The 12,920-nt window shown below is 56.1% G+C and overlaps 1 protein-coding gene across 8 annotated transcripts in view; it reads left to right on the plus strand.

The window, feature by feature from the left end:
* CABIN1 (calcineurin binding protein 1) overlaps window positions 1–12,920 on the plus strand; it is a 157,193-nt gene that overhangs the window by 103,435 nt on the left and 40,838 nt on the right. For all 8 annotated transcript variants that reach the window (XR_008993846.1, XM_057492208.1, XM_057492206.1 and 5 more), the window contains one exon: window positions 9,192–9,305. Coding sequence is in view for 7 of the 8 variants with exons in the window: in XM_057492208.1 (XP_057348191.1) it covers window positions 9,192–9,305 (114 nt within the window). In the remaining variant the exon portion in view is untranslated. The remainder of the gene's footprint in view (window positions 1–9,191; window positions 9,306–12,920) is intronic.

The following is a 12,920-nucleotide window of genomic DNA, read 5'->3' on the forward strand; positions in this document are numbered from 1 at the left end:
CCCAGAGAGTGCCTGGTGCCCAGCCCCCATTGGCTTTGATCTGAGTGCGAAGGAGCCAGTGCTTGTAAAGGGCTCCACACAGTGCCAGGTGCAGGCTGCTGTTACCACAACCATCCCCTCAGTGGGTGAGGTTTTTAAAAGTGGAAAACTGTATTCATATCCATTAAAATTGGAGAGGGGATATCCACAAATACTTCATGTGTTTATTTCTTCCTAGCTCTGTGTATACATACTGTTAACTATTACTTCCCAACCTCCAGGTACTTCATATCCAGGATGTGGGGACCACATCCTCTCTACTTTACATCTGGGCACCTGGCTCAGGGTTGCACAGGGGTGGGTAACAGTCTGGCATTGGCCCAGGCAGCCTCACCCAGGCCCAGTGGCTCCACTGCCCTTCCCCCCAACACTGTTAGAACACCCACGCCCACAGTTTTCCATTTTGCTCTTTCCATGAATGTGCATTTGTTTCCAGGTCATTTAGGTCATCCTGCGATGGTCTTTGGGGTGGGTGGGCCCAGCCGACCCAGCCATCCCAGAAGTGGAGCGGAGGCTGCCTTGGCTGTCTGCACCGTGGATGTCCGTGTCCCAGAACACCCCCGCGACAGCCATCACACTTGGCTTCTCCTGGTTCTTCTGTTAGTTGCAATCCCAGGTTGGATTCCAAGAGAGACCACCTTTCTTATGCACTGTTATGTGAGGGCGCCAGGTGGGGCTCCACCAGCTGCTTTGTTCTATTTCACTCAGACCCCTTTGCTGAGCAGCAGTTGTTGCCTGAACCTGCATGGCTCGCTGCATTGAGAGCCTGAGTTAAGGCTGACCCTCTCTGGGCAAACCACTGTCCTGGGGACTGGGCGTGGCTCTACACAGGCTGGGGTGTCAGCTTGTCCACAGAAATGGGGACACCACTAGTACTCTCAGTGACTAATGTGGAACAATTAGCTGGCGAGCAGCGACTGCTTGCCAAACACAGCTGTTTGGTAACAAACACTTCCCGCTGTGTGTATTTAACAGCAGCACATTTCTTCAGAAAATCTGCCTATGGGGTTGGCAGTAGCATTTTCCTGCTGCAGTCTCATGGCTCCGTGGCCAAGGGCAGGGGCATCCTCGCCTGTGTCTTCAGAGAGGCCCCAGGGGCTGTGTGGGTTGACTGTAGGTCCCCCGGGTCTTCCACAGTCCCCCAGGTGGAGCTCTGCTCAGCTCAGAGCCTCCTAGGCCCCTGCAGAGAAACTGCCCTCAGAGTACAGGGCGCTCGTCACTCAGCTGCTGGCAGCAGGGATTGGGGTGAAGGGGAGAGTGGGGATTCTGAAGCCTGCCTCACCTGGGCTCAGGTCCTGGCTCTGCGTGGGGTCTCTCAGAGCTCAGGGCTCTTCTCCCGTGATGCTCGCATAGAGTCACTGTGGCCACAGTACATCATGTGCTCAGCATGGCACGCCCTGCCCCTCAGCCAAGAGTCTTCTCTCCTCTCTCCCCTCCCGCTAAGCTTCGCACCAGGAACCCAGGGCCCTTTCCTCAGTGTCATCATCCCGCATGGCTCCGAGCCCCACCGCCAGGTCCTCCGAGGGTTGGGTCTGTCCAGGAGCCCCTTGGCGCCTACCTAAGGCCACCTTCCTGCACAGCGTCACCTTTGCTGCAAACTGGCCAGCCCCTGGGCCCCCCAAGGCAAGCCTCCTGCTGGCCTCCCCTGAGGGCCGGGAGCATCGGAGGAAGCAGGACCCCTCGTACTCTCCACCCCGTAGGGAAGATCGCTCATGCCAGTGGCCACAGGGTCCCTAAGTCTAGTATTACATCACTTAAAGTCTCTGCGATCACAGTCCTCAGGATTTTGAGCCCTGGATTGTCAGTTCCTGCCCGTAAAAACCTGGCTCCTTGAGCCCATGTGAGGAGCCCAGGAGAAGAGACCACGTGGTGTCGGGATATCTTTCGTCCTGAGGGTTCTGGCCTTCACCGATGGGATCTGGGAGGAAGGCTGAGGCACGGGCACCCCTGCTCTGACTCCCCACGGCCTCTGTCTCAGTTGCAGAATTGAGCTCCCCCCACTTCCTGCGACAAGGGGTCTAGGACAGAATGGGTTATAGGATGACCTCTGGAGCCAATCTTGAAAAAGAAGAAACATGAAGGACTCACACTTCCCAATTTCCCAATTTCAAAATTTACTACAAATCTATAGTAATTAAAACAGTGTGGATATTATTTAGTCTTAAAAAGGAAGGAAATTCTGACATGCTACAACATGGGTGAACTGTGAGGACGTTATGCTTAGTGAAAGAAGCCAGACATAAAAAGACATATACTGTATGATTTCATGACATTGAGATATCTAAAGTAGTCAAAACCATAGAGACAGAAAGCAAAATCGTGGGTGCCAGGGCCTGGGGAGAGGGGGAAATTATTTGTTATCGAACAGGTATAGAATTTCAGTTTGCAAAATGAAAAAATTCTGGAGATCTGTTGCACAACTTGTGTATATACTTACCACTTCTGCACTGTACACTTAAAAATGGTTAAGATGGTAAATTTTATGTTGTGTGTTTTGTACCACACTTAAAAACCAAAACAGTCTAGTGGTGGCCTGAGGATAGCTACGTAGAGTGATGGAATAGAATTGGGAGTCCAGAAGTAAACGCATACATCTGTAGTCAATTGATTTTCAACAGGGGTACCAAGATACTTTAGTGGGGGAAGGACAATCTCTTCAACAAATGTTGCTGGGATAACTGGATATCCATGTGCAAAAGGATGAAGTTCGACCCCTGTCTTATAGCATGTACACAAATTAACTCAAAATGGGTCAAAGACCTAAATTTCAGAGCTAATCTTACAAGACTGTTAGAAGAAAACATACGTGTAAATACTCATGACCTGGGATTAGGGAACAGTTTCTTTGATACGACACCAAAAGCACAGGTGACCAAAAAGATAAGCTGGACTCCATCAAAATAAAAAACTTTGTGCTTCAGAGGGCACTATCAAAGTGAAAAGACAGTTCACAGATGGGAGAAGTATTTACAAGTCATATATGTGGTAAGGGACCTGAATCTAGAATATATGAAGAACTCTTTCAGCTTGATAATTAAAAGACAGCCTATTGTAGAAATGGGCAAAGAATCTGAACAGACAGTTCTCTAAAGATATACAATGGCCGATAAGTGCAGGAGAAGGTGCTCAACACCATTAACCATCAGGGAAATGCAGATGAAAACCACATTGAGCTACCATTTCACACCCACTAGGACCACCAGAATAAAGAAGACTTGGGCCTTTCCTTTCAGGCGCCTGGGTGGTGCTGGGCCTGGACGTGCCTGAGAAGCCATGCCCTGCCGGCGGTCCTTGGGGCCGAGGGATTGGACGTGCCAGAGCCTCGTGCCCCCTGCATGGACACCAGCGTTTGCAAACACTGTGCTTTCCAGAACTAGTTTCCTCTTGGGGGGCCTCTTAAATGTGTTACTGACCCCTCTGACCCACTTTGTGTTGTGGTTATTGCTCAGTCCCATCTAGGAGGATGCTCTCTCTGGTCCTCACAGGCCACTCGATGTCTGAAGAGAAACAGGCCAAGAAGCAGAGTCCAGTGGAGCACTGAGATGGCCCGGCCTAGGCCCAGCACCCCAGTGCTGCTTCTCATAGCACCCTGCCTGGAAGGGCAAGCAGGAAACTGAGGCTCAGAGGAGACAACAGCTGGTCTGGAACCCCTTGGCGAGGAAGTGGCGGGACTTGGACTCTGCCTTCATGGTAGCCAGGCTGATGAGGGCCTCTAGGGCTCAGATCTTTACTCTGCTTTTACTTTCCAGAAGGAGTGGACTGAGGCCTTCTGGCCCAGATCCTTTACCAGGCAGGCAGGTGGATGTCCAGCTTCTTGCTAAAGCCGCACAATAGCTCGCATCCTCCCCTGGGCAGCCAAGGCCCCAAGAGGTTCTGACTCTCCAGTGCTGTAGGCACACATTTAGTTTTTCCTTCACCAGAACTTACACGTGTACCACTCCATCCCTTCATGGGGAACTGAGAGGCAAGCCTGGGGCTTCTGAATTACTGTTTTGGAGAAAGAATAGTAAAGGGTGTTTTAAAGAGACAGACTTCATGCTCCAGTCTCCCGCCGCACGTGTGCTCCCGAGCAGTCCCTTTTCCCCACAGCTCCCCAGAGGGGAGGCTCTGTCCCCAGCACCACCTCCTCCAGCATCCCGCTTCTCTGCAAGGCCCCGCCTGTACTTCCAGCGCCTCTCTGCCACGTGCCCCTGGCACCACCACCCCCGACCCCCGTCTTTGGGGCTGCTTGTTCTCTTCAGGCTCACCACGCCTTGCCCGTCTTCCTTTCATTCTTTCCCCAAATATCTGTCACATCCCCATGGACCCCATGCTGGTCTAGCCCCTTAGGAGCCCTCAGTGAAGAAGTCCAATGGTGTCCCTGCCCTCAGGGGGCTTCCAGACAAACGGGGGCAGAGAGCAACACTGTTGGCAAGTCAGGCTATTTAAGGTGGCCATGGGGCTACAGGGACAGTAGTAGGTGGTATGTGGGGGTGGGATGGAATGGCGCCAGGCTGAGACCCCTGCAGGGATGAAGGTGGTGTCAGAGGCCACTGTGGCTGCAGAGCTGTGCACAGGGGGAGAGGGGAGGAGACAGGTGCCTGTGCATGGGTAAACAGGTGTGGAGCTGGCCCTTGCTCTGAGGAGATGAGGCCAGGAAGCAGAGGACTACAAGAGTCCCTCTGCCTCGTGCTGGCACAGTGATGTCCAGGTGACAGGTGGCAGAGGACATCAGGGTGCTCTGTGCTTCTGGGAACCCTTCTTCCCGCCTGTCTTCAGGACCCCTCTGCCCTCTCTTGAGGGCACTCAGTGCATCCTGCCCCCTGTTTGAATGCGGTTGGTGCACAAGCCTCAGGGCCCCAGGGATCCCAGAAGAATAGGGCTATTATCTGGCAGGCAGCTCTGGTGTTTCTTCCATTCCCAAAGGTGTGGTAAGCCAGAGGCTCCAGGCCAGTGGCCGGTGATGGGTTGCAGGAGGCCTAGGAAGGGGCTGCCTGAGGCCTGAGACTTCTGCAGTGGGAGCTGCCCCCGGCGGCCAGCTCTGCTCTGAGCATACAGTCCACACCCGGGCAGATTTGTAAAGTGACTTGCCCACCCTGTAGGGGGAGCGGAAGAGCCCAGGCCGGGGAGTCCCCCTGGCCTGGACTGCAGCGCATGTCTGGCTCTGCCACTCTCTGGCTCTGGGACGTTGACCCAGTTCTTGAACTTCTCTGAGCCTCCATGTCCTAGTTGGTAAATTGGCCATTACGCAGAGTGAAGAGTCATGGCTCAGCCCGTGTGGCATCAGATCTTGCCTCAGCGTGAGGCTGCAGGGCAGGCTCTGCAGGGCAGCTGGGCAGGCTAGTTCGCTTCCCCTGCCCCTCAAAGAGACCCGGCAGGGGCCCAGCCCGTCTGCCCTCCCCTCACTCCACCAGCCTGGCACCTGTCATTTCCCCAGGCAGGTGTCCTTGTCCCTGTCAGCTCCCACCTGGGGCCCAGGACGTGAATTAGCTGAAGCCCACCGTGGATGCCTTGTGCCTTAGCCCTTGATCGCCTCTCTCTGGCGGGACTGGGAGATGGCTGGGAGCCCTGCGTGCCACGGCCGGGTCTGCAGGAGGCTAATTGACAGTCCCAATCGGGCTTGGCAGGCCAGGGCTTTCTGCGCTCTTCTGAGGTCCCCCGAGAGCCGGAGGACCAGCCTCCTCCCTCCCCGGTCCTCAATGCTCTGCCCAGCCGACCAGCCCAGAAAGGCCACCTTGGTGCGTGTGTCCCTGAGAAGCTGCAGCGTGGTGGCAAAAATGGAAACTGTAGAAGGATGTGTGTTACTGACCCACAGCCGCCAGGGCCTGGGTCGGGCACCTGGCTCAGGGAGGTGGGGTCTGTTAGTTCCCCCACCCTGGCCCCCTGCTGCTCGCTCTCATGGGCCCCTAGCCACATGGACATTGTTGTTGGGTTTTATTTTCTTAGTGTTTTTATGAAAACGATGGCCACTGTGGAGATGCTTCTTCAAGCCTTGTATCCCCACACCCCCTGCCAAACCACTGCTACTTAATGGGGTCGCCTGGACACTTACAAAGGAGTGTCCCAAAGTAGCCCCAGAAGAGGCTTTAGGGTCATGGCTCTGGAGTAAGTTGTCTTAGGCCTCCTGCCCAGTATAGGTCAGGCCTGTGTCCTGGGCTTCCCGGGGTCACCTGGCTAGAGGAGAGCTTGGCCTGGGGTCCCAGAGGAGGGTAAGAGCATGCACAGACTCAGGGTCCCTGGGCAGCCCCACGACGCATGGAGCAGGTCCTCCCCAGCCTCACAGCACCCCGGCTCCCCACTGGCCTCCCAGAGGCCACCTCAGGAGTCCTCCAGCTCCTTAGCAGGGCCCAGGCTGCCCTGCTTATTTGGGTTCTTGCCAGTAAGCCCTCCAACCCCGTGCCAGCTGTGTGCACACCACAGCTTAGGTGTCACTTCTCCGGGAACCTCTTGACCTATTCAGACCAGAGCTGCGGTGCGCCTCCTTGGTGCCCTGCTGCCATGGTCATGGGCAGGGGACCCCACCTGGCATACTCGAAGTGCAGGTACTGACCTTCCATATCATGCCCCCTTCTGTGAGGTTCCTGCCAGGGCTGATTAGACTGGCATTGGCCACCTGCCTGAACTGAGCCGCTCTGATCTCCCTTAGGAGAGACTTTGGGCCAAGTGGCACTGAGACAAGAGATCATGGCCAAGCACTGACACAGGTCATGAGCCGCTCTTGTGGGCTCCCTGGGCTGTGACCCTCCCTGCTGGAGGTAGGCTTCACCTTCTCTTTCTGGGGCTCTGAAGAGCCAGCATACGCTCATCTGAGGTGGATTTTATTCCTTGTAATGAAGCATGTCTGACCCTGTGTGCTCAGTGTCTCTGCTGTGGACCTCCCCCGCACCGCCCCCAGTCCCACTCCCCTCCTCTGGCTGTGGGGGAGGGTTGTGGGGGCAGGAGCAGGTAGGGTGGTGGGGAGAGGGGGCATCAGGCCGGGGCTGGACTTGTATGTAACTGGCCTCAGGAGACTTCTTACTTAACGGACTGATCTGGGATGTGGGTTCTCTGAGCCAGACTCCTGGGCACTGCTGGGGCATTTTAACAGGAACTGCATGGTGATCCTCCTGGGGCACTGGAGCTCAAAAGGTGAAGGCTGGGACTAGACGGTCAGTTCAGTCTCTGTGAGTGTGGAGTGGAGCAGGCCCTCTGCTTCTGATCGGTGGTGTAGGCGCTTCTGGTTGAGGTCGAGGACCCTTCTCCTCTGCCCACTGTGCTTCCCGTCATGTGGGGGCAGAGAGGAGGCGCCTCAGGCAGCAGAAAGCCTCGCCACTCTCCGTGAAAGGCTGTGGCGTCCGTCCCAAAGGCCCTGGAAAGGCCTGTGAGTTCTGGAGAAAAAGTGTCTCAGGAGATGCAGCCGCGCCTGCCACTCCTTGACAGCCGCTGGCCTCAGGGCGAGCAGCTCCTAACGTGGTCCGCGGTGGGAATCCTCGGGCTGCCCTCACTGTCGGGTTGGAGTCCATAGGATAGGCAGTCTCAGTCTGTTCCTGACCTCCACTCTTGAGATGTGTCTGAGTGGAAATCTGGGCCCGAGGCAGGCTCTGAGCAAGAGCTAGCCACCCGAGCACGAGTGGGCGCAGCCTGCCACCCAGGGGGCGTGGGCAGCACGCCCCCTCTCCTCCCACCAGAGCTGGCCCCTGCTCTCCTGGTGTGCTGGGCTGCCCACAGCCCCGTAGCCCCCAGCCCCACACTGAGCCTGCTCTGACCAGGCTGGGCTGCAGCCCTGCTGGGTAGGGGCAGCCTTGACTTTATGGATCCTTAGCCTTCAGCCACCTCAGAGCCAGGCCGTGTCCCTGTAGAAACTGACCTTGGAATCGATGCCAGTCTTCATCGTCCGGGCTTCCCTCAGGAGATGACTCCCTCCCTCAGGCATCTACAGAACAGCTAACTTTGTCTACTGGGAGTGTGTCATCCAGGAGATGCATTCTTGAAACCTCTCCTGCCCCATCCCAGAGGGACCCTCATTCCTGTGCCTCAGCCCCACGCAGCTGCAGGGGCCCACCTGGTGCTGGGTGCAGGGCAGCCTCTGGGGCATGTCCCTCTGTGCAGAGGTGGGAACAGAGGCCCAGAGGCAGGCCAGTGGGGGCCCCTAGCCAGCAAGCTGGGGAGCTGGGATTTGTACTTTTGCCTAAAGTTGTGATGAAGGGGACTGTTTCACAAGTCATCTGACTAATAATAAGCAGGTGGGCCTAGCTTGCAGGCTAATAAAGGGTGTTCACAGCAATTGGGACATGAAGTGTGAATGCCTGACCCCAAGGGTAGGGGTGGGGAGGTGGAGGTCGGGGAAGGAGGGCTGACGACCAGGAGCACAGGCACCGTGGGAAAGACGAGGGGCTGGGGGTGTGCAGCCCCAGGCTCCAGGTCCAGCCCTGCCCCTGCTGGCTTCTCCCCTGTGGAATAGCTCTGCTTAGCGCTGGTCCTGTCCTCCGGAGCCACCAGGTAAAGAGCTGAGAGGGGAAGGTGGCAGGTCAGGCCCTGGTCAGGCAGGGCTGCTCTCTGGGCCAGTGAGAAGGGCAGGACAGCCAGACCCACGCCCGGCCTCTCCCCCTATGCCCCTATCCCTTGTTCCTGCCCTGTCAGGCCCTCTGGGCCTGGGTTCCCCCAAGAGACACCATTGCCCAGAGAGTACTGGCCTGAGCACTGCGGGCAGAGTCCCCTCCCCTCAAGCACTCAGACCCCTGGCGTCCTGCAGAGTCTTGCCCTCCCAAGCCTAGGGCGGCTCTGTTACTGGCTGTGATAAGTAGCACCGCTCACATCCTGACGAGAAGCCAGGGCTAACCGTTTGGGCTACTGGGGGTCCCCTGGACAGGAGGTGGAGCTCTGGGTCCATGCAGCAGCTTTGCAAGGTTGGTCAGGGTGAGGGGTCCCTGTGTGTGCTCTGCTTGGCAGTCTGAGGCCACACTTTCCTAAGTCAGCTGTGCCAGGCAAGAAATCCATTCCCGAAATGCACCCCACAGCCAGATGATCAAAGCCAGCAGCCAGAGCTGCCTGGGGCTGCGGGATCGATGTCTGCAGGAGCTGCTGCTTGTCACTGCGTTGCCAGTGCAGCCAGGAAGGAGGGGACTGCCTCGCTTCCCCGTGGGCGCCGTGAGCTGCCCACACACTCACTTCCAACCTACTTCTTGTTTCCCCAGAACCTCCAGTGGGCCCGCGACGTGTTGCTAGGCAGCAGTATCCCGTGGCAACAGCTGCAGCACATGCCAGCACAGGGGCTCTTCTGTGAGAGGAACAAGACCAATTTCTTCAACGTGAGTACTTTGCCTTGTTGATTTCCGAGGCTGCTTGCTGCCGCTGCTTTTCACTGAAGGCGTGCGCATGGACCCCCTGGGCGGGCGTTCCCAGGACCACGGGTCTGCGGCATCCTCAGAGGGCAGGCAGGGTGGTGCAGTCAAGAGTGAGCCAGACTTGGGAGTGGGGCTGTGCTTGCCCAGCGACTTCTGGCCAGTCACTGTCCTCTCCAGTCACCGGCTTTCCCATCTGTGGGGAAAGGCATGGACAAGCTTGGCATGTTCTCTGGAGTCCCCAGTGTTCTGGGGCAGGCAGTGGCGAGGGTGCCCCAGGCCCAGGACCCTGCTTCCCCTAGAGCAGCTTCACATGCCCCTGTCTGGTCCCGGGCACCAGGCAGGAGATTCTGAGTGAAGCTGGGTCTACTGCTTAAAAAACAAGAAGTTTGGCCAGTGTTGAGTTTTCATTGTCCTTCCAGCCTTGACATTCTTTGTGAGACAGAGGCCTACCCCATGGGCAGGACGTGGCTGGCCACCTAAGGCCTCCGAGGGCCCCTCTGCCCCTCCTTGCCACCTCGGACCCAGCCCTACCCCATTTGCTCTGTCCTGCACAGAGACAGCGCCCCTCACTCTACTCCACACCCAGGCCCTCTGGTCCTCACCCTACTCCCACCACCCCTCTCAGAACAGCCAGCTGCTGACTGGGTGGCTTCGGCACATCACACAGACCCTCTGAGCTTTGGTTCCTTTTGTATTTCCCTGATTCCCTGTTACGTGCAGGGGAACTGAACAACAGGGTTGGCCTGAACAGATGCTGTAGAGGGCAGTTCTCAGGGCTAGAGGGGTATAGCAGATGCTGGTTCTCAAGGGGCATGGGCAGGCAGTGGGGACTTCCCATTGAGAATTGGCTAGGTTGGGGGGGAGCTGGGTCCATGGTACGTGTCTTCTTCCAGTGGCTCCAGATCCTGGGAGCCCGGCATTGCCTGCCGTCTTTCTGTGGATACTTTATAGACAGAATAGTAGATGTAATCCGTGATCAATTCACATGGTACCAAGGGGTTTGCGGTGAAAGGGAAACTCCCTCCTACCCAGATGTCCTGGCACTGCCCCACAGCAGCCACTGTTCCTTATCCTGCATGTGTCCCTCCAAAGGGTCTCTGCCCATTTAGTAGTTAGTGCACCAAGGTATGCACAAAGGACATGTGCTGTGACCTCTTGCTTTATTTTTCACTTAAGAGTATATTTTGAGAATGTTTTAGAATTCAAGCATCCTTTTTAATAGCTGCATAATACTCCTACCACCTGGTTGTCCCACAGTTTACCTACCCATGCCTTATTGGTGGGCATTTAGGTGGTTTCCAGTCTTTTGTTATTGCAAATAATGCTTTACACATACATCTTTGTACATATGTGGGAGTCCAGCCATAGGATAAATTCCTAGAAACAATTCCTTGATTCCTTGATCAAAGTGTTTGCAGTGTCTTTAAGTTTTAATAGCTACTACCCTTCAAAGACCAGTCCACACTCTCAATCTTAGACTTACTTTTTCAGGTGTTTTTAACACTATGTTACTGAACTGTTTCATATTTGATTTTCAGTAGGTGAAAAATACTACCGTGTTTTATTTATTATGAGATTGACTGTGATATCATGTTAGTCATTTTAATTTCTTCTGAGTAGTTTCTACTCATCCATTTTGGATTATTGGTCCTTACTGATTTTCAAGAACTCTTTATATATTAATGAAATGGGCCCTTTGTTACTGTTTTACAAGCCTTTTTTTCTGCAGTTACTAAACCAAAATTAGAGCCAGGTAAGTGACTTAGTTTCCCTGAGCTCTTGGGTTGCTTGCCGTATAAAATGGGCTTCTATTACCTACCTTGAAGAGTAGTTGTAAGGATCAAGTCAGACGATGGGGTAATGTCCCTGGCTCGGGATCTGGCACCTGACAGGTACCCAAGGAGATAGGTGCCCTCTTTCGTCCCTCCCCCACTGTTGGTGCTTTGCCCTCTCGGGCTCTGCGGTTATGTTGCAAGGAGACCCAGCTTCCCTTTCTTCCTCATGTGCAAAGCACCCGACCTCCCTAGGGAGGGGGTTCAAGAGGCTGGCCCCTCAGATGCCTGTAGGCCCAGAGCGCATTGGAGCCGTCAGCTGGGCGCCCCGGGCCTCTCACTGGCGTCATTCCCCAGAGCAGATGGGTCCCGCGGAAGGGCCATCAGGCTGCGCCTGCGGGAGAGAAAGCCGGCAGAGCCCCAGGCGGGCCTGGCACAGGGGCGGCAGCTCCCCGGCACTGGGAGCCCCTGCAGATCCAGGCCCCAGTCTGGACTGGAGGTTTTGGCTGGTTTTGCCTCCTCTGGTCAGCTGTTTGCTCCTCTGTGCTTCCCAGCGAGCCGCTGCTTGGACACCCTCGGGCGCTCAGCCCGCCTGAACCCGGCTGCCTCTCCTCTCTCAGATCTTCTCTTCGGAGGTGGGTTGGGGCTCCTCTTGCTTCTGGAGCCCAGAAGGTTAACCTCTGGGCAAAGGCCAGACAGACCTCATACCTACACTCAAGAGACGGGGCTCCCAGCGGGTTGGTGGCAGGGTAGTCCTTGCTGAGGCCGCCCCGCCCTGTCCTTGCTGCCGCTGTGAGGGGATCCCCAGGGTGGACGCCTCCTCCAGCCGAGGCTTACACCCAACACGTCAGGCAGTGCTGACCCTGGGTGCTCTCAGCACCCTGACCACGTGTGAAACTGTTTCCCACCATCTGTACAGACAGCACTGCGGGCGGCCCTCTGCCAGCTCTGCTGCCCTGGGGCTGTGGATGTGGACAAGCAGGCTGGCTCCCCTCCCTGTCTGTCGCGCACTGGGTTTACTGCCTTGGCTTGGGGTGGGGCAGAGGCTCAGTGGGTGCTGGCCCTTGTGAAGAGGTGCAGGGAGGGGGAAGACAGGGTCACCAGGGACCCTGCCGGCCGTTCTCCTAAGCCCCAACTGTCCTGGACCACCCACCCAGCCCAGTCTTGATGTCACTCACCCAGCTGGTTAGCCCCTCAGGGCCCAGGCTAGGGGACCTTCCTGTTACTTTTTAATGACAATTTCTGAAAATTATGCAAGTCACTGCAAACAGTTCAGACACACAGCAGAGCCCAGACCCACTGGCCTGCTCACCCCCAGGCACTCTTCCATGAGCGGCTAAGCTATTCTCTTTTTCCAGGTGTGTATGTATGATATCAGTCATGCAGCATTAAAAAATACACATGTGCATGTGTGCACTGGTTAGCAACTTGCTTTTGTTTGCGAGCTACCACCCAGTACTGGGTCATGTGCAGGGCCTCAGTCTCCTTGGGCTGGCGCTTATGTGGTCCAGTCTTTGTGCTGTCGCCATGTTCCTCTGTGAGTCCCTGGCCATCCCAGCCTGGCCCAGAGGAGGTTTGTGAGCCCCGCCTGTAGCTGATTCCCTTCATGCCTTTTCCCATGACAGGTGGTCCTCAAGCACATTCTCCTGGCCCAGCCAGTGCTGGCTGCTGTAGTGTCCCTGCCACAGGATGCTTGCGGGCTTGCAGTAGAGCCCCCACATGCATGTCCCTTTGTGCAGGGCCTCTGTAGGACACTGGGAGGCATGTGGGAGCGATGGAGAATCCTCAAGGAGCCTGGAGGCAGGGT

The sequence above is a fragment of the Manis pentadactyla genome, chromosome 14 (assembly GCF_030020395.1).
Source record: "Manis pentadactyla isolate mManPen7 chromosome 14, mManPen7.hap1, whole genome shotgun sequence".
Taxonomy (NCBI): Eukaryota; Metazoa; Chordata; class Mammalia; order Pholidota; family Manidae; genus Manis; species Manis pentadactyla.